Raw genomic sequence first — 21,260 nt, 5'->3', positions numbered from 1 at the left:
TGCTGCACGACGCAGCTTTGGCTAATGGTCTGCCCTGGAGCTCAATGGACACCCAGTCAGAAGAGGAGGAGGAAAATGAAGACGAGGACATTCCAGCTGTGAGTTGCCGAATTGTTGAACGAAGGTGTTGATGGCGGAGAGATTTCTTCAGCGTGACGAAGAATGAAGGGTTGGAGAGGGTTTTGTGATTTTTGGGCGACGCGGATCAGACATCGCGCAACTGAAATATCGCGGGTTCTCATATGGAACATAACTATCTGACTATCGCGGTTTTTATCTGCAGGTTTGCGAATACTAACAAAATACTAACAAACTACACTTTTATTAACGAAATTCATCAAAATCTAAAAAAAAGTAAAATTTTAGATTTATGAAGTGAAGTATAGGAACACAGTACAGTATAGGGGCCCGTCAAGATATCATGGGGGGGGGGGGGGGGGACATTTAGTTAAATGTCTGTATAATTTAGCCTCTAAAAGACAAGGGTTCTTTTTTCAAGACTTACATTTGTGGTTCTTAATACCAGAATAGCTAATTTCTCATTGCCTTGTTCTACAAGAATGGGTGTAAAATCATTTGAAAGCAACTGGAGTTAATGGATTAATGTATTGCCCTAAAACTCCACACAAACATTTTTAGCAGGATTTATTTGGTTGGCATTTTCTTCATTCTTATCCTCATGTTATTTGAGCATTGAGGTACAATTATACAATATCTATTTGTTTTACCCAACTCCAAATTCATTCCTGCTTGTTAGATATTTGGTGACTATTGATTAGACCGAAGGTGAACTGTTTAATTATTTTAAGAATGGCACTGACATCCGAGCGTATTGATTTCCTGTTCTTTGAGAAGATAGCTGTTCACGTGGTCTACTAGTTGCACCCAAAAAAAGCTATCTCACTTGTGAGTCATCATGAATTTCAAAGACAGCTTTGGAGATAAAACGTTGTGTGCATCTGTTTCTGTATCTACTGACCTTTCATTCAACTTGAAGATAAAGTTTTACAATAGATTAATAACAGACTGAAGCTTCCACCATAGAAGTTCAGACCCTAAAAAACACTGATGTTCAGTGTTAGAAAGGAAATTACTTACACTTACACTCCGGTGCTCATGTTAGTTCTCACTCTCCAGTGTTTTGTATTTTTTTTCAAGATTAATAATCACACTCTTAATATCACCTTAATGATCTTCAAGTGTTCCTCTTTTGAGTCGGGTCTCTCTCAAGGTTTCTTCCTCATAACATCTAAGGGAGTTTTTCCTTGCCACAGTCACCATGGCTGATCATCAGGGATAAATGCACACCATTCACCTTAATTCTTAAATTCTGTAAAGCTGCTTCGGGACAATGTCCATTGTGAAAATTGCTATAGAAATAAACTCAACTTGTTAGAATAAGCATTTTACTAACATAACGTGTGGATTTTTATTCTTTGGTATCCAGGACTACCAGGATTTATCAATACCCGAATGGCGAATCAGACACTGGAATTTAACTTGAAATGTAGCCTGCTTTTGTATTTCCCCAAGTTTCCAATTTTGTTTAAAGATAAAGCTGTGAGATTAGTGCCTGAGTGCCATTAGTGTCTTTAACCGTGTGCGTCCTCATGTCTCATTCCTTTGTCTCATTCAGGTTCTCAGCCCCACCTATAAGCAGCGAAATGAAGATTTCAGGAAGCTCTTCAAGCAACTCCCTGATACAGAGCGCCTCATTGTCGGTACGTACTTCAGACACACGTCCAGAGGATCTCATTTCAACTTTAAATCGACACAATAAATTATGAACAAAATGAATAAATCGTCCACACTCCTGACCATAAGTCTTACAATTTGATCTTTGCTCTTTTTAGACTACTCCTGTGCTCTGCAGAGGGACATTCTCCTGCAGGGCAGACTCTACCTCTCCGAGAACTGGATCTGTTTCTATAGCAACATCTTCCGCTGGGAGACACTAGTACGAGTCTTTTCTCATTCAGTCCAATTAATTGGTTATGTAACAAGCTAATAATGCAGCAATTTATCCCGGAGTGCTTGACATTAACATGTTTATGACGGCGTGTTTAGCTGACGGTTCGGCTCAAGGATATTTGCTCCATGACGAAAGAAAAGACGGCGCGTCTCATTCCCAATGCCATCCAAGTGTGCACAGATTCTGAGAAGGTAACGCAAGCATTTAGAACTATAACTGTTAGCAAACAGCAGGGTTACAGATGAGCTGTGTGTTGGTCAAAAGCTCACATTCATTGTTTTTATAATAACGTTTGAGGGTTACATTCATGCAGGCTGCTATAATTGCTTTTTTTTTTTTTTCTAGAAAACCAAAACAGTAGAACATGCAGCCATTAAAATAGTAAAGCAGCATGTGTATCACATTGTCACTATTTACTCTGTTCTTACTCCAGCACTTTTTCACATCGTTCGGCGCGAGGGACAGGACATACATGATGATGTTCCGGCTCTGGCAAAATGCTCTGCTGGATAAGGTATAAGATATATACAGTACACTTCTTCTTCTTCTACAGTACACAGCCATCAGAAATTATTTAGACCTCTTTTACTTTATATAATTTGGTTAAATACACATATTTCAGTGTTAGGAACAAAATAGAAATAAGCTTGTTTAGGTCATGTGTGCTGTGCTCTGATGTGTTGCCTTTGTCTCTCCAGCCTCTGTGTCCGAAGGAACTGTGGCACTTTGTCCATCAGTGCTATGGTAACGAGCTCGGGTTGACCAGTGACGATGAGGATTATGTCCCCCCTGATGATGACTTTAACATCATGGGGTAAACACACACACACACAAAAACACACAACACAACATTCACAAAACTTCCCTGTATATTCATACAGTAAGCAGACAAGTATTGAAATACACTGTTTTACTTTTCAAAACTTCAGATTTTAAGATTTCTAGTGTCCTGACATTCCACCCTGTGTGTGTGTGTGTTGTAGTTACTCTGAAGAGATCCCCACTGAAGAGAACGAGGTCAGTAACGACAACTCATCCAAGAGCAGCGGAGAGAACAAACCAGACATTAGCCCTCAATCACACAAAAGATCGCTCACACACTCCACCATCACGTCCACGCCTAGCAGCACAGACCTGCCTCTGTCTGTGAGTACACACTTCAGCTACGGTTCTGCATTCTAAAATCTAAAGTGTTGCGGTAAAAATGTGCTCTCTGCTGTTTTCTTTTTCAGTTTGCAATTGCTCCTGAGGAATACACGGACTGTCTGCCCGACCCAGAGCTTTTGACACTGCCTCTGCTGGTTGACGAGAGGAGCTGCGAGTCTGCGGAGGTCCCTCTTGGTCCAGTGCCCTCGCCGTCACTCGACTTCAACGATAACGAAGACATCCCCACCGAGCTCAGCGACTCGTCTGACACAGACGATGACGGTACACAATGAACTAATAAACATCGAATGCATTCAAGACTGATACAAATACCGATATAAAGGAATGGGGGTCTTTTTTATAAATTTCTATTTAGAATTTGGAGAAAAGGTTCACAAGTTGAGATTAAAGGTGCCTTAGTGCTCATATGATGCAATAAAAACATGATGCTTTTCCAGACTTGAGTGATTCATCTTTAGTAACTGCCTGGTTCGGGTCTAGACATTTGCTTATATTAGGTTTCTGGTGTTTCCATACTTTGGGAAATAGAACCGAACAAATAGGTTAGAAAATATCATGGAAAATACAAAAATAAAACTCCCAGTGTTTCACTGCTACTGTATGAAAGTAATAAAAAATAAAACACTCCTAACACACTTTTCTTAACGCACAGCACGCTTCTCTGTATGTCTATGTTTCCAGAAGTGGAGGTGCAGGCATTCCACGACGACCTAAACGGCCGTCAGTACATTAACGAGGTGTTTAAGTTCAGTGTGGATAAGATGTACGCGTACCTTTTCACAGAGTCGCAGTTCATGGCAGACTTCATGGAGCAGCGCAGATTCACAGGTTTGCTCATTTTTAAGCCACAATAGATAGTGTGTTCTTACGCAAATAGAACTTTTTTTCTTACTTCATTAATAAGATGTTCTGTTTTTCTGCCCTCCTAAATATACACACTCACTCACACACACACACACACACACACACACACACACACACACACACACAGATGTAGTGTTTCAGCCGTGGAAGAAAGAGGAAGCAGGGAACCAGAGGAGAGAGATCATGTACACCATCTCTCTCTCCAACCCACTTGCTCCCAAAACAGCCAACGTCAGTGAGACTCAGGTCAGCTGTAGGCAAACTCTGTGAATTAATTTAAGGTACATTTAGAACAGATAAAAATGTGCGATTAATTTGCGATTAATCACGAGTTAACTCGTGACGATTATGCGATTAATCGCGTTTAAATATTTTAATCAGTTGACAGCCCTAATATATATATATATATATATATATATATATATATATATATATATATACATATATATAAATATATATATATATAGTGTATATGTATGTATATATGGGTTGGTTGTCAAGATGTGTCTTGTTAATGGTTTGCTTTCTCTCTCCCTCCCTCTGTCTCTCTCTCTCTCACTCGCTCTTTCTCTCTCCATCTCTCTCTCCCTCCCCCTCTCTCTGTCTGATACTGATACTTAGACTCTGTACAAAGCCAGCCAGGAGAACGAATGTTACATCATCGATGCAGAAGTTGTCACTCATGATGTTCCTTATCACGACTATTTCTACACACTCAACCGCTACACACTCACCCGGGTGGCCAAGAACAAGTGCCGACTCAGGTGCAGAACACTGAACTAACACTGTGCTGTGCTTCATTCTAAAATAATATTACAGTTGAGCTTCTGTTGGTAATAATTTATCTGTAGATATTAATAGATTTGACTGGATTCTCAGTAACAAGCAGAACTTATATTCTTTTTTAGTCTTATTAACTTCTTAACATAGTGCAATGGTTATATATATATTTACACACACACTCTGATCAGGCATAACATTATGAGCGGTGAAGTGAATAGCACTGATTATCACTTCATCATGGTACCTGTTAGAGGGTGGGAGACCCTCTATATATATTTTAGGCAGCAAGTGAACATTTTCCCCTCAAAATTGACGTGTTAGAAACAGGATAAATGGGCAAGCATTTGAGTGAGTTTGACAAATTGTGATGTCTAGACGTCTGGGTCAGAGCATCTGTAAAACTGCAGCTCTTGTGGGTTGTTCCCAGTCTGCAGTGTTCAGAATCTATCAAAAGTGCTCCAAGGAAGGAACAGTGGTGAACCGACGACAGGGTCGTGGGTGGCCGAGGCTCATTGATGCACGTGGGGGAGCGAAGGCTGGTCCGTGTGGTCCGATCCAACAGACGAGCTCCTGTAGCTCAAAATGCTGAAGAACTTTTTGCTGAAGAGCTGTTAATGATTGACAGGTCAGAACTGTTTTGGCAGCAAAAGGGGACCAACACAATATTAGGCAGGTGGTCATAATGTTATGCCTGGTTGGTTTATGTACCTTATATATATATATATATATATATATATACACACACACACATACACACACACACTGTATGCTATTATTATGTATAGTATGTATTTGCTTTTGTTACTTCATTTTAGGCATATATATAGGATGCCAAAGATTTTAAATAATGGCTCACATTTTGTTTTTTAAACCCTGTAAGCTTTAAGGGGATTGATTTTTTTGCCGCAGGGTTTCTACAGAGCTGCGCTACAGGAAGCAGCCATGGGGATTGGTGAAAGGTTTCATTGAGAAGAACTTCTGGAGTGGACTGGAAGATAACTTTAGGAGCCTCGGTGAGCATCACACTCAGATATCAGATACCGATCAGGTATCGATGATTTGGTGATTAATGAAGTAACGCTGAAAGCAACATTCCAATTATCTGGAAGTCTAAACTTCGAATTAGACAATTTGTCTAATCTGAGTCAAGTGACTTTTTGTTATGTCATTCATGTACATTACAGTGCACAATGAAAGAATACAATATTCCTCCAGAAGATACTGTATGTGCTACATGAAACATTAATGAACATAAGATAACACAGGACTAACAAGAACGTCACTAGGTTAAGTAGGTTTCCCTAGTTCTCTGAGGGAATGAAAGCTGCGATGAAAACGCTTTGGGAATGCCTCGCATTGTTCACGCTCTGAATCATGTGTAAAATCTGGCCAATAGGCAGTCGTGACATCATTGGCGGGCGACGTCGCGCAAACCAGACCAAAGATCAGCGGGGTGGACCAGCACGCAGCGTTACAAATGTCCTGGAGCGACACTCCAGCGGACCAGGGCGTAGAGGCTGCCATACCCATGGTGGAATGAGCTTTCCCTGAGAGGAGTGGAAAGACCAGAGGACTCATAACACAGACAAAGGGCATCCACAATCCATCTACTGACCGTCTGCTTATTAGCCGGGAAACCTTACCTATGAGGGCCATAGCAGACGAACAATTGCGCCGACTTCCTCCAGGGACTAGTCCTGTGGAGGTATGTGTCTAGTGTATACTACACTGGATACTGTCGACTATGCTTTTCCTGATTAGGGGCTAGGAAAGGAGGAGGGCAGAATGCCTTCAAAACGACAGGTCATGAGGGAGCCGCTGGCACCTCAGGCACATACCCTGGTATAGGGTAACCTAAGGGCCACCTCAGCCAAGGGCTCGAAGGGGAGGCTCAGATAAAGGCACCAGCACAATGGCCACACAGGCACTCTGGGTTGTGTCCCGGGCCTCAGCCTCCGGGTGCCACGTAGGAAACGTGTCACGAGGGGGGTTTTTCCCCAGCGACTGCCCCGCCAGCGGTGTACAATAAGCCACGGTAGCAGACACGTAAACCTTCAGGATTGATAGAGCCAATCCTGTGGCAAACTGCTCCTCAACGGTACTCAAGAACTGAACCAAACGGGCAGTTAACTGGGTCCAACTGGTGGTGCTCACACTACGTGGTGAACAGATGCATACAACCTCCTCGTGGAGGGAGCTCTGGAATGGAGAATAGTCTCTACTACCTCAGTAGAGAGACCAGCTGCTATGAAGTACACCCCCACAGGGGCCAGCCACAGCTTTCATAACCAGAGTTCCCCCTGCCTGTGAGAGGAGATCCCTCCTTGGAGGACTTTCCCAAGGAGGTCCCTCGAGGAGGGACAGCAGGTCCATAAACCATGGTCTGCCCGGCCACCGAGGTGCCACCAGGCGGAGGCAAGCTCCTTCCTGGCGGATTCTCTCCAGAACTCCCGGGAGCAGCACAATAGTGGGAGTGGGTTGCCCCCTCGGGAGAACCCTCTGCCTCTGAGCCACCACTGGAGGGGTCTCAAATTAAAGAGGCCAAGTGGGATCACACTGGCCTCTGCTGCCATGAGACTGAGCAGCCTCTGGAACTGCCTCACAGTCAGTGGCTGGCCTGCTTTTACTCTCTTGACTGCAGTGAGGATAAGTTCGATCCGGGCAAAAGACAATTGTGTCTGCAACACGGTCGAATCCCACATTAAGCCCAAGAAGGTGGTTCTCTGTACTGAAGAATCTCTTAGGGGAGCCTCTGACCTCTTAGGTTCTCTGACCCTCCCAGAGTGGCTGGAGCAGTGCCCTGCAGCCGTTGGGGCCTCCTGAGAGGCGGCGGGTCTCCTTCATCTGCAGCAATCTTTTGGGCGGGAATGGAGGGAGACACCCGCGGTAGGGGAAGCTGCACTCTGTGGCAGAGCTAACAGTCTGGCCTCCCTCTCTGCCCGGAAGTCAGATTGGGTAACCAGCCTCTCGATGCTGGCTTTTGATCCTTTCAGAACAGCTGGGAAGATCCCCTGCAGCTGTGAATGCTTTCCAAGCAGGCCCGGAAGAGGCCACCCGGTGGAGGGGGACTGCGCTCTGTGGGAGAGCTAACAGTCTGGCCTCCTGGAGGTGTCACCGCATGTGTAAACCGCCCTCCCCAAAGCAGGGCACTATGATTGTCTCGGAGAAAGAAATACGGAGCACTGCATTACACGCACCGGAAGAAGGAACCACCAAAGCGAGTGCTTTTCCCAGGAAACAGGAGCTCGGCCCAGCAGCCTGCGAGCCCCCTGCGACCTTCGCCACTGCTTCGCCTCGACGAGAGGTGGACCTGAGCCGCGATGGAGAGCATAGCCACACGGCTAAAAATGCTAACAGATTACTTCCTTGACAGCTGACCAAGCATGCTCCTAAACTAAGCAAACAACACATCAGCTGCATGTATGCCCCCTCCGAATGAAGCGGGGCAAGAAGGAACACGCAGTCGGAATTCTGCTTGTATTGTAAGCTCATGGCCGCACAGATTCACACACAAAGCGCTTACCTGAACAGAAGAAGCTAATTTCGCCCACCAATGACATCACGACGGCCTATTGGCCAGATTTTACACATGATTCAGAGCGTGAACAACGCAAATCGTTCCCAAAGCGTTTTCGACACAGCTCAAGTTCCTGAAAGGGAACAAACAGAGCTTTACACAGGACATTACATAAAGCACATGTGTGTCCTGCAGTGTTGCAGTGTTATGGTGTTGTGTTGTTGCATCAACTAATACACTAGTAAATTTGCAAGTAAATGTGTGTGTGTATGCATATACTAGTCTAGTCTCTTGCTGTAGCAACTGATGGCTTGTGGGAGGAAATGTGTTACACAGTCTGGCTGTGAGGGCCGATTTTATGTCTGGAGAAGTAGTAACTCAATGGACAAATGTTGGCCAAATCCCAGCACTGCCAAGCTGCCACTGTTGAACGCTTGAGCGCAGGCCCTTAACCCTCAACTGCTCAGTTATAAGCTAATTGTAAGCCATTCTGGATAAGGGCATCTGCCAATTGGCGTAAATGTAAAAGAAAATGTTAACTATGAGGTTGACAATAGTGATCATGTGTGTGGTAGCAATCCTTCTAATTCTTTTGCTCTTTGCTACATTTTTAGATGTAGGATTGGGTAGAACATGTGAACACTGACAAATCCGGTATCTTTTTTTCTGAAACGTTTATAAAAAAAAAAAAAATTACTTTGAGTATATTGCACGGTCAATGTCACGTAATGTCACATGCTGAACTCTGGATTGAGGAGAACTCCCCAACTTTCCCAGTTTTTTCCTTGCCTGAGTTTGAAAGAGATTTGCTGTCCGTTGACATTGTCCAGAAATTAAAACATAGACGCCATATTTACTCCAAACTCACCGCACAACCCATGATTCTTCCTAGCACAAATTCATGTTAGCATGTTAGACTTGCTATTTGGGTTGTGTTAGAATAAGCCAATGGTTTCAAATCTTTAAAATCACCCGAAAGATTACATAATAATGTGCAGAAAAAAGTGATCAACAGCAACAATTAGGTAATTGCACAACGCCCCGATTTTATTCAGCAAGATCAGCAAGACCATCTAAAATTGTACACATTGTCCTCGGAAAAAAATACCCATTCTTGCAGAACTGGAGCTGTCGAAAGCCGAAGACCTGTTGTTAGAAGCACACGGGCCCTCTCCGAAAACAAAAGCCCTGAAGAACTCCACACTGAGGCGGAGAAAAAGGCCCCTCCCACACCTGCGCACACCTCACCTGGAGGAAACGCTCAGCCCAGTGACCACACCCACTGATGAGGAGGTCATTCATAGGATTAAGCACGTATCAGGTGCGAAGTTTTACACACATACCGTGCACACGCACATGTGCTCTGTAACGCACTAGAACAATACATGGTATTGATGTAACTGCTCTTGGCTTTGCTAGCAGGCTCCACGCAAACGAGACACATTCCTGAACACACCCCTGGGGGCGGAGCCTTCAGTAAAATCTCCAAGTTGCTGCTCATTGTCAGTTTTGTGTGAGTATGTCTATTTATTCTGCTTTATATGTGTCAGTTGTGTAGGTTTATTACAATCATGTTTTACTTATATTTGTATTTATTTGATTATTTGTGTGTGTGTGTGTGTGTGTGTGTGTGTGTGTGTGTGTGGTGTAATTTTTTGTTGCTCCTGCCCTGGGTGCCTTAAGGATCTGCATAAGGTACATATAAATATAAATACTGCATACATTTAACCACTTTCAATATATTTTAATAAAATACATGACTATGACAACTTAATGACATGCTGACTCCTGACTTTTATACTGTGTGTCTTTCTAGGTGAAAAAATGTTAAAAAAAAAAAATTTTGAAGTCTTGTGATGATATACAATTAAACTATATACCCTGAAACAGGAATCTTCTAAAATCTTATTAACAAAAGTTTGTAGACACCAGACCATAAGATTGGTACAAGGTAGTACAGTCCCTCGATTTAGCGAATCTCGCGGTGCCACTTTATCGTAATTTTCAATTTGGCATATAATTTAGTTTCGCGAATGGTCCCGATTTCAGTTCATCATTAGAAATATGTAGCATTACAAGAAACCATAGGTTTCCGCTTATTAATTGGTTGTAGTATCCATTGACGTCAAAAAAAGGGCAGAGTTGAAGACATACGTCACCAGATTTAGCCAAAGAAATTAACGAATGCAGTGACATGTATCTATAACTCCGCCCCTTTTTTACATCAAAGGACACCAGAGAAACCATGCATAGGCTACGCTACAATACTCATTATAAAAGTGATATTTCTACGAATTTAAACAAAATTCATCTCGCTATATTCTCGCAAATGTTTTCTGTGTGTGTTTAAAGAATGTGGGAGAATGATTAATGGCTTAAACAATAAGAAAAAATTCGTTTTCGCCGTTTTCAGCACTAGGCTGCACAACTTCATAGGTTAGTGCAGCAAAAGACTTCGTCCTGTGTTTATCGGGAGCTGTGCATCTGGTGCTGACTTCGTCCTGTGTTTATTGGGAGCTGTGCATCTGGTACTCTCCAGATTTGGTTCCTGTGGACATTGCCTTTTTCCCAAAGATGAAGAACCAGCGCAAAGGTGGCCGTGCAGAGATCCTGCGTGAATAGCAGTAGTTGTTTAACACGCTTCGAAAAGAAAATGTAGATAAAGTACTTTCTTGTACACAGAGCTGGTCTCAAAACTTTTTGACTTGTGTGCCTTCAACATTGTGGTAACAGTTTGGAGAAAAACCACACATGGCTGGAAAAGCTAGGTGTCCCAATATTTGTTGATTTTTATATTTTCAATGTTAACACCCTCAAAAAATTTTTTTCTCTAGTCTGGTGCTGCTGGTTTTCCTCAACATGATGCTCTTCTATAAGCTGTGGATGCTGGAGTACTCTGCTCAGAGCCTAATGACCTGGCAAGGCCTCCGTCTGGACGAGAGGTACGAGCAAACTGTGTAATGATACACTCCACTCCACTCCAGTGTGTGAAGTGATACACAAACACCAACAGCTCCACCCCTCCGTTTGCCTATACAACAACCAGATGCTGAGAAGTGGTTGATGAAGTGTGTGTGTGTGTGTGTGTGTGTGTGTGTGTGTGTATAGTAAATTACCACAGACACAGGTGGAGTGGGCTCAACTCTTAGAGTCTCAGCAGCGCTTCCATGAAGCTGAACTACAGAAATGGAGAGAGATCATCAAATCCTCAGTGCTGCTGCTAGACCAGGTAGAGTGCGCAAAGGCACACACTCACTCATGAACACACAATATATATATATATATATATATATATATATATATATATATATATATATATATATATATATATACAGTGCCCTCCACAATTATTGGCACCCCTGTTTAAGATGTGGTCGTGGACTTCAAAAAAATCTCCTTTTTTTTTAAACAACATAGAACCCAAATGCAAAAAGAGAAAATCCAACCTTTTATTTAAGTACATTACTTTGGTGGTAAAAAATCACACATTTAGAAAAAAAAAAAACTTGAAATCATGTGTGCCACAATTATTGGCACCCTGATGTCAATACTTTGTACAACCTCCTTTTGCCAACAAGACAGCACTTAATCTCCTCCTATAACATTTCACAAGATTGGAGAACACAGAGAGAGGATTTTGACCATTCTTCTTTGCACAATCTTTCTAGATCATCCAGTGTCCTGGGTCCTCTCTTATGCACTCTTCTCTTTAGCTCGCCCCACAGGTTTTCGATTGGGTTGAGGTCTGGGGACTGAGATGGCCATGGGAGGACCTTGAGTTTGTGACTGCTGAACCACTTTTGTGTAGATTTTGCCACATGTTTTGGATCATTATCCTGCTGAAAGACCCAATGACGACCCATCTTCAGCTTTCTGGCAGAGGCCATCAGGTTTTTATTTAAAATATCCTGGTACTTCAAAGCGTTCATAATGCCATGCACCCTAACAAGGTTCCCAGGGCCTTTGGAAGAGAAACAGGCCCACAGCATCACAGATCCTCCACCATACTTCACGGTGGGCATGAGGTGCTTTTCGGCATACTCATCTTTTGTTTTACGCCAGACCCACTTAGAGTGTTTGTTGCCAAAAAGCTCAATCTTAGTCTCATCTGACCAAAGCACACGATCCCAGTTGAAGTCCCAGTACCGCTTAGCAAACTCCAGGCGTTTACGTTTGTGAGTGTTAGTGAGAAAAGGCTTTTTCCTTGCATGCCTCCCAAACAGCTTGTTGGCATGTAGAGAGCGTCTGATGGTTGTTTTGGAGACTCTGTGACCCCAAGATGCCACTCTTTGATGCAATTCTGTGACGGTGAGCTTGGGAAATTTTTTTACTTCTCTTACCATCCTCCTCACTGTGCGTTGTGGCAAGATAAACTTGGGACCTCTTCCAGCCTTGTTTGTCACTGTTCCAGTTGTTTTAAACTTCTTAATGATTCCTCTGACTGTAGATACCGGCAAGTTAAGGCGAGTGGCTATTTTCTTGTAGCCATTGCCTGACTTATGAAGGTCGACACACATCTGCCTTACTTGAATGGTGTGTTCTCTTGTCTTTGCCATGTTGACAAATTGGTAAGAGAATTAGGCCTCTGTGTCACGTCATATTTATACCCCAGGAAACAGGAAATCATGAATTACTAATTAAAAGTCCCTAGATACCCTGACCAACCTTAGCAACTACAGAAAATATATATAAAAAAAAAACAATTACATTTTCAGAGGAATTGTTAGGGGTGCCAATAATTGTGGGACACATGATTTCAAGTTTTTTTTTTTCTAAATGTATGATTTTTTACCACCAAAGTTATGTACTTAAATGAAAGGTTGGATTTTCTCTTTTTGCATTTGGGTTCTATGTTGTTTTAAAAAAAAGGTGAATTTTTAGAAGTCCACAACCACATCTTAAACAGGGGTGCCAATAATTGTGGAGGGCACTGTATATATATATATATATATATATATATATATATATATATATATATATATATATACAGTAATAACTTACAATTTAATAAACATTTTATGCTAATTTTTATACAAAATATAAAATGTACAGCTGACACATGTCCAGGAGGTGGCACTATCTGTAATTCATAAATGATTGATTGATTGATTGATTGATTGATTGATTGATTGATTGATTGACAAACAAAAGCAAATCTCTGATTGGTTTATTAACTAGTATCGATTTATATAACTAGAAGGAAATTCATCTGTTTTAATAAATAGGTATTTACCACATAGTGTACATGATTATTACACATAACACACTATTCAAATGAAATTTTGGAAGTACGAGTTGGCGAACCCTGGGACGTCGGCAATCGTTTGAAAGCAGTGTGAGCTTGTTCAGAACCCCTTACCATTAGTTATAATAGAGAGGTGATAGTTTGAGTGCTGCACAAAGGTCATTTCAGCTCAATTACCAGTTCGGACATCATGATCGTGTCCCGTGCATGCGATTACAACATGCATATGCATAATTTTAAACAAACAGCTCAACACAGCGATGATGCATGTTGTGGAACTGCCTCACAACTCGAACAGCCTCGATATTCTTTGGTGTGCGGGCCGTTCGAACACCTCCTGAGGACTTCTTTTTTTAGAACCCATTTCTTCAAACACACAATCATGACACCCTACCTGGTAATGATGCCCAAAAACCCTTTGTGCAGCACTATAACCATTCTTATAAAAGGTTTTACAGCGATTGCTCGTCGCGCACCACTCCACCGCTCCTTTATAACTGATGGTAAGGGGTTCTAAACGAGCTCACACTGGTTCCAGACAATTGCAGAAGCACCAGGGTCGCCAACTCCTGTTCCAAAATTTCCTGTTTTCCTGCGCCACTTTATATAACAAGGAAACTGGAGGAATTGGGACCAAACATAACTGCTCCGACTTTTCTGATACCTGATATCTAGTTTTGATCGCACTTGCCGATAAACGATGAATCAACTACTTTTTTTTAAATGGATACATAATTAAAAATACAATACTCCAAGTAAAACAGTACTGAACGTAATTATGAAAAAAAAAAAATAGGACTAAATGATAAAACTGTGCTAAATGAAATAAGTATTACTATGTAAACTGAATAAGTATAAATTATTTATTCGAATTTATAAATATAATAATGCACTCTCCTTGCAGCGCGCAGTCTCAAGTGTCAAAACAACCTTCTCAGCCCCTCCAGGCACCGATTCACTTTGGAAAAACTATCGGTGTGGATTTTTGCTGATAGCATATAGTTCAACGATGAATGGGTCGACCTCTAGCTCTGACAGTTTTTACATTTGTTTGCGTTTGGTGAACCTGGTTCATTTTGTTTCATCTTCTAAATTAGCAATTTAATCCACAGCAAAGCGCACCGTGATGAATCGGTGAATAATTAATAAACATCGCCTGTTTTTTTGTCTAATGGGCTTCTAATTTGTCTGCCCAAAAATTTGTGGCATTTAGCAGACGCCCTTGTCCAGAGCGACATACAAAAGTGCTTTGAGTCTCTAACAATGAATAAATCTACACTAGTACGCTAGAATACAAACTTAATATAAATTTGAATATAACTCTTTATTTTTTACAAAGCAAAGTGGAAAGTGCTTATTTAGGTGTTTCTGGAAGAGGTTTGTCATTGTACTGTACTCAAAACGTGTATATTTGAATTCTGTTGAAATAATTACTTCTTGTGTGTGTGTGTGTATGTGTGTGTGTGTGTGTGTGTGTGTGTGTGTGTGTGTGTGTGTGTGTGATCCCTCAGATGAAGGACTCCTTACTAAGTCTGCAGAGAGGTGTAACTTTTAGAGACTATAGCTCAGATTCAGACGAGAAAAGGACTCATTACCACTGACACATCCCCTGCAGAGCCAGCATGTGTCACCGGGCAGCTCGAGCCACATCTGTGTGCGAGTGTGTGTACCAGAGCGAAACAGGCCCGAACCCGTCTGTGCACTGCTGTTACACATAGGAAGAAAAGAGAACACAGAGAAAGAGAGGGGCAACGTTCGCGGAGAGCCAAAACCTGGAATATGACAACTCCGGAATCATGGGATTGTGAAGTTCTGCAATCTCCCCTCTTTTTCTCTGCCGTTCTTTTAATGATAGTGTGATGCTGATTACAAAAGCTGCGGATTCAAGAAGCGAAATGGAGGCAAAATGAGACTAAAAAGTTTTTTTTTATAGTTTCATTTGAAATCCTCCGATCATTAAAGTGGTGTGAACCCTTTTCTGTTAAATGAAGAATCTCTGGCATGTCATTTCACTGAAAGGCTGCAGTGTCCCTTTTCCACAATACACACAGTCATTATGGCACTCCACAGGTTTACTTTGTTACTGGTTACTGATATTTTGTTGTTTTTTTGTCAATATCTGGACTGTTATCGAGGAATTTTAAAGTACTACCGAAGCCACATCAAAGTAGTAAAGTGCCTTTAAACCTAAAAAGAGCGCTTTTTGTCTGTTTTCGAGACTTCTGCTGGTGGTGAGCTGAATCACAAACATTACAGAGCACAAAGACAGCACTTTGGGTCAGTGCAGTGGCAGAATTCAGTCTGTACACTCACTCCCATCAGCCCCTGTAAAACCTGGGACTTGAATCCTCTCACTTGTGCAAACGTGAAAATTCAGTCACTTTACTGCTAATTTATTCAGCTTGCATTTATTATGTAACGGAGCCCCAACGTTAAAAATAAATGGCCGCGTTTTTGCTTGTGATACCACAGCACTGTAAAAATCTCGATTCTGATTGGTTAAATATTTTTTATTCGTTTTCAATACCTGCAGCTTTGACAGTCAAATTCAAAGCTTGATTGTATCCTAATGTGCTCTTTTTAATGTTATTGTTTCTATAACAACAATTTACATAGCTACGTATATGCCAGTCACACAATATAAATGATTAAAAGACATTATGATGTGTTGATATATCGTCAGAAATATTTCAGATCTTTGTGGTTCCTCATTACCGTAACCTGGTAGCTTTTTTGTCAAACTTCAATAAAGAGAAAACAATAGGTGCGAGTGAAGAAACCATACTTATAGCTGCTATAACAGAAGTGATAACTGGAAATAAATAGTTTTGCGGATGTTAAATACATAAATAGGAATTGATTCAAACATTTGCTACCAATGACTATAATGGCATAAGAGGAATAAAACATAACAGACCATGCTTTTATTGGCTTCAGGGTGGTAAAAGTAACTACACATACCATATGTTTTTTTATTTATTTTCTTCTCACTTGTCACGTGGGACACTGCAGCCAGACGTCTAAGAAGACCCGTATTTTTATGACAGTGTTTGGTTACTAAACTGTGATTCAATCTCTTAAAAATGTTGAAAAATGCTATGGCTAAATAAGATATATAGTATATTTGAAAATAGAATATATATATTTAATTTATCTATGTTAGAAACCTAAATCTAGACGGGATTAAACATTTTTTATCTATTATATAGCGTTTACTTCAGTGTTGCACCAGCACACGTCTGTGACGTGTGCGAGGGAGTGTGAGAAACGTGTACTGTAATAAGTAACGTCTATGTGGGGGGTTTATCCCCCGTGTTTTCTGTGTGTTAGTACAAGTGGACAAGTGTCTCGCGAGTGTGAGCTTTCAGGCCATTCCACCCTACGTGTTGTGTTTCTTCATGTCTGGTGTATAAAGCCAAGCTGCCTTTCTCTTGCCCAGCAGTTATTGAGCAGTAAACTTGCAGAGCCTCCATCTCGGGCTCAGCCCCCATCCCCCCACATGGAGCATGCAGTCACGTTGTTTTCCCATTGTTTAGGGTAAACGTCTGGATCACCGTTCTCCTGAGGTAAAAACACTGCCTGATGAATGCTACATGAATTTTCAAAGCACTGAATGTCCTTTATTTTCTTGTCAAATATATTTGGTCAAGGAAATTTTTTATTTTGCACTGAAGAGACAGAGAAGGGAAATAGCTTCGCCTGAACCAAATATATTATGAATATATGTATAGGTGTGTACAATTATACCAGACATGTTTTCTTTTGTCACTGTTGTGAGTGTACGGTTGTGTTCCAATACTGTCTGTTATCTTCTTCCATCACACTATTTGACCAAGTAAAGGTTTTTTTTTAATGAGGGCTGTCATTATACACTGAAGGGATTAAATTCATAATAATTTGGACACATTTTCTTCATTCAAAGCAGGTTTTAAATGGCCGACTTCTCAGTGTATAGAGACGGAAGTAGACGTGGGAAGTAACAGATATTCCAACAAATGTTTTTGACTTTTACTTTTCTATATTAGAAAGTGAATTCTCTGACTGGACATCACTACGTTTCCCTACAGTCATATTTATAAAAGCATTAGGTGATTTTTTTTTTAAGCATTGAAATGTGTCCCTTGCTACAGTACAGTAGATAACATTCGGGAGAATAGGAATAAAGTTGTTGGTTAGCAAATGGCTTCCCATATTGCATACTCTTAATATTAAAAAGTTTATGCCTTGTTTATTACCCGGATTATTTATTTAGGTAAATACTGATTGGTTAAAGAAATGGGATGTATTCTTTTTCCAGTTCTGGACAATTGTTGACTTAGTTACAAGCCTAGCTAGTCAGCTAGGTCAAGCCCTCAAAAGATTTTTCTTTTTTTCTTTTATAAAACAACATTTTCAGTTCATGAATCTTTTGGAAATTGGTTAATGCGTTTTGTTTGTTCATTAAATGAAGTAGAAAAGAAAACAGCAGGCCTCCGTGTCTCTCTGGGACAACTAGCAAACCATCACATTAGCATTGTAGAGGCTCTAGGTGAGACAAATGGCGACTCTGACTCAGCATTGCACAAAGGAAATAGCTGTAGAAGTGGAAAAGAAAATGGCTTCCATTCTACTTCCACTTAAAATAAAATCTGCTTCCTGTCCTGCAAGTGTTACAGAATCCAGACAGAGTCACCGGTTTATATAAACAGTATTGGAACAAATCGTAGGAAAGTGTGTGCGATGTGAACGGAAAAGATAAAGCACTTTATGTATCGTTTTAAAGCACGAAGCAGAGGAGTGTGTTGATGAGAGAGAGTACATTACCGAGGAGAGTATTTAACGTGCGAGAGGATCTTTTTATTTTTTATTGTTGACTAGATCATCTCTTATAAATCAGGTGCTTTGTGTAAATCACTCCAACTGCAAAATGTACACGGTTACTGAACTTTCCAGAATGTTTTTACTCCAGTAGTGTGCTTCGTGCCGATGTCATTCGATTCATTTCTTTTGCTTTGCTTTTCCACTTTTTTATTAGTTTGTGGCTTGAACATTTTCTCCGCTGTAGTTTGCTGTGTTTTCTCTGTTCGAGATGCTGTTTAAGACATTGGTAGAAACGAGTGTTGCGAATTGACTGCCTGCTGCCTGTTTACACTGATTTATTTATTAATAATGTTTCTGTATGGAAATATATTGTTCCAGGTTAAAAACAATACAGTTAGTCAGTGCAGATACAAATTATTCCTTTATTTTATTTTATTTATTTTTATTTTATTTTATTTTTTTTTTTTTTTTTTTTTTTTTTTAAATTATTTTGTTTTGTGTTTTGAGGGCCATGTCCGGAGTTGATCAAGTCCAAAATGCAATAATATATTCATATTTATAGTAGCTGGTGTACTTCCTGCCCCTGAGGTTGCCAGATTTATTTTTATTGTTTTTCAATAGTTTCTATACTTCCTAAAAAATTTAGAATTTGTGAATTTACAGAATAAATTTATATCAGTGTTTCAGACAGTAGCACTGACTCCTTCCTGGTCTAAATAACAATTGGCTCAGTTCTTCCATTTAAGCCTTTCTTTGTGTGTTCTCACAACTCAACTCTGAACATGGTCCTCACCCTTTCTTTTGTGTGTGCATTCCATACATTAGATTTCCTAGATGATTTTTTTTTTGCATTCTTTTTCTTCTGGACCATTCAATGACAATAATTTATGAGATTTTATTTCCACAAATGTCCTGGCAGTCGCTGTTACTGTATTCCTTTTGTCATTTAAATGTCTCTTGTTTATTGTGATCACTCCTGCTGGTGTGTTTGACCAAAACTACTTCGAGTGTGTGATCTAGATCTGGACGACTTGAATGATTAAGTTTCAGCTGCTGTTGTTAAATCACTTGTTAAAGTCAGGATTGTGTAAACATGCAGTTTCTTGTAAATCAGCACAATAATGATCGTAGACGATGATGATGATGATGATGATGATGAGTATCCATGTAACACACAAACATTACTTCCTCTATAGTCCTATAGTGGTATGATGGACAGTTGCACATAAATCAGTCTTACAGTTTATTTTTCTTGTCCATGTTCTAGATTTGTGAACTTTGATTTCTACCACCACATGACTTAACCCGTAGCAAAGGTCAGCACATTTGGATTTTAACGAACATGTTTCTTTTCCGTTTTTCACTTTGTTTTTAGAGCAGTTTTGATCTCTAGGACAGAAGGATAGATTTATAATATAATGCACTGTATATATATGTATATCTGCAGTGTACACTGACACAGAGAGCGAGTCTGCGCTGTGCGCCCGCCTCCTCTCGAACCCGAAACACTTTGCCTCGTAGAGACTGAGTGGCTTTTTGATCTATGTGAATTAGGCAAAGGTTGAATAAAACACTGGAAAAATGAAACGATATGTCTGTGCAGGTGGTTTTTATACTCAACTGAAGTCGCTGTATGAAACTCTGTAAAAAGGGACACGTTAAAGTTTACCACAACTTCTGAAAGACCATGAAAACTTTTCTTTATAGAATAATGACACTATTTGTGGCCAGGAGTTTGGGTGGGAGAAGCAAACAGTCTGTTCTCTGTCAGTTATAGTGATAGAGGCATCTCTGAGCTGATGTATGTAAAAGAGGGAAGAAAATGCTAAAAAAATTTAATAAAATTATTTGACTCTAAACCACACATACAATTCAGCCTTCCTGATTCTCTATGCTGGTTAATTTTCTACAACAGAAGATCTGGGAGCCGAAATCAGGACACTGGATATTATTAATTCAGTTGTAATACATATTTAATTTCTATAACAACATTTTTACAAGGCAGGCTGCATTCTTCTGCCTTATTAACTACAAGAAAGGCTCATGTCAGTGATTACCGTATATTGTATATTGTATAAACGACTATATTGAGAACTTTTTTGGGTTAAAATTGTATTGAAGTGTTGTAGTTCATTAAATATTAAATGGGCAGATGCACATTACAGCACAGTGAAATCCTTTTTCGCATATCCTTTTTTCGCATATCCCATGGGGTCATCCATGATACAGCACCCTTGGAGCACAGAGGGCTAAGGGCCTTTCTCAAGGGCCCCAAGAATAGCATCTTGACAATACTGATGCTTGAAACCCTGACCATCTGATCAGAGCCTTAACCACTGAGCTACCACATTTCATATTAAAATTCTCATTACATTAATCTGTTTATACCTTTAAAGGCAATATAGAGCATTATAAATAATTGTATTAACTGAGATATGCAAAGAGAGAATTTAATTGTGCTGTAAAGTATATATGACAGGTAAAACCCTCTTTTTTTTATCCTTTCTTTTATATAAAATAGAAATGTGGTGGAAATTAAGGGTGGAGCTAGTTAACAATAAATACATTTTTTGGAATAAGTTTATAAAAACTCAAACAATTTGAAATAAATATTTTATTTTATTTTATTTTATTTTTTTTTTTTTTTTTTTTTTTTTTTAAATTATTTTGTTTTGTGTTTTGAGGGCCATGTCCGGAGTTGATCAAGTCCAAAATGCAATAATATATTCATATTTATAGTAGCTGGTGTACTTCCTGCCCCTGAGGTTGCCAGATTTATTTTTATTGTTTTTCAATAGTTTCTATACTTCCTAAAAATTTAGAATTTGTGAATTTACAGAATAAATTTATATCAGTGTTTCAGACAGTAGCACTGACTCCTTCCTGGTCTAAATAACAATTGGCTCAGTTCT

At 40.2% G+C, this 21,260-nt stretch overlaps 1 protein-coding gene across 11 annotated transcripts in view; it reads left to right on the top strand.

Moving 5' to 3' along the window:
• gramd1bb (GRAM domain containing 1Bb) overlaps window positions 1–19,935 on the top strand; it is a 133,055-nt gene extending 113,120 nt beyond the window's left edge. For 8 of the 11 annotated variants that reach the window (XM_046864147.1, XM_046864145.1, XM_046864146.1 and 5 more), the window contains 17 exons: window positions 1,637–1,721; window positions 1,854–1,957; window positions 2,068–2,163; window positions 2,406–2,486; window positions 2,671–2,786; window positions 2,956–3,118; window positions 3,205–3,400; window positions 3,821–3,967; window positions 4,131–4,249; window positions 4,625–4,767; window positions 5,696–5,799; window positions 9,424–9,624; window positions 9,723–9,816; window positions 9,987–9,998; window positions 11,138–11,245; window positions 11,412–11,532; window positions 15,060–19,935. In XM_046864147.1, the coding sequence (XP_046720103.1) occupies window positions 1,637–1,721; window positions 1,854–1,957; window positions 2,068–2,163; window positions 2,406–2,486; window positions 2,671–2,786; window positions 2,956–3,118; window positions 3,205–3,400; window positions 3,821–3,967; window positions 4,131–4,249; window positions 4,625–4,767; window positions 5,696–5,799; window positions 9,424–9,624; window positions 9,723–9,816; window positions 9,987–9,998; window positions 11,138–11,245; window positions 11,412–11,532; window positions 15,060–15,149 (1,980 nt within the window). In that variant the 3' untranslated portion in view covers window positions 15,150–19,935. Of the gene's footprint in view, window positions 99–1,636; window positions 1,722–1,853; window positions 1,958–2,067; window positions 2,164–2,405; window positions 2,487–2,670; window positions 2,787–2,955; window positions 3,119–3,204; window positions 3,401–3,820; window positions 3,968–4,130; window positions 4,250–4,624; window positions 4,768–5,695; window positions 5,800–9,423; window positions 9,625–9,722; window positions 9,817–9,986; window positions 9,999–11,137; window positions 11,246–11,411; window positions 11,533–15,059 lie in introns of all 11 variants that reach the window. The other 3 variants (XM_046864153.1, XM_046864155.1, XM_046864152.1) reach the window with 2 other exon arrangements.
• The last annotated feature ends 1,325 nt before the right edge of the window (window positions 19,936–21,260 follow it).

This window comes from Silurus meridionalis, chromosome 13 (assembly GCF_014805685.1).
Source record: "Silurus meridionalis isolate SWU-2019-XX chromosome 13, ASM1480568v1, whole genome shotgun sequence".
Lineage (NCBI taxonomy): Eukaryota > Metazoa > Chordata > Actinopteri > Siluriformes > Siluridae > Silurus > Silurus meridionalis.
Note: the sequence above shows the minus strand (reverse complement) of the source record. Positions and strands in the feature narration are given on the sequence as shown.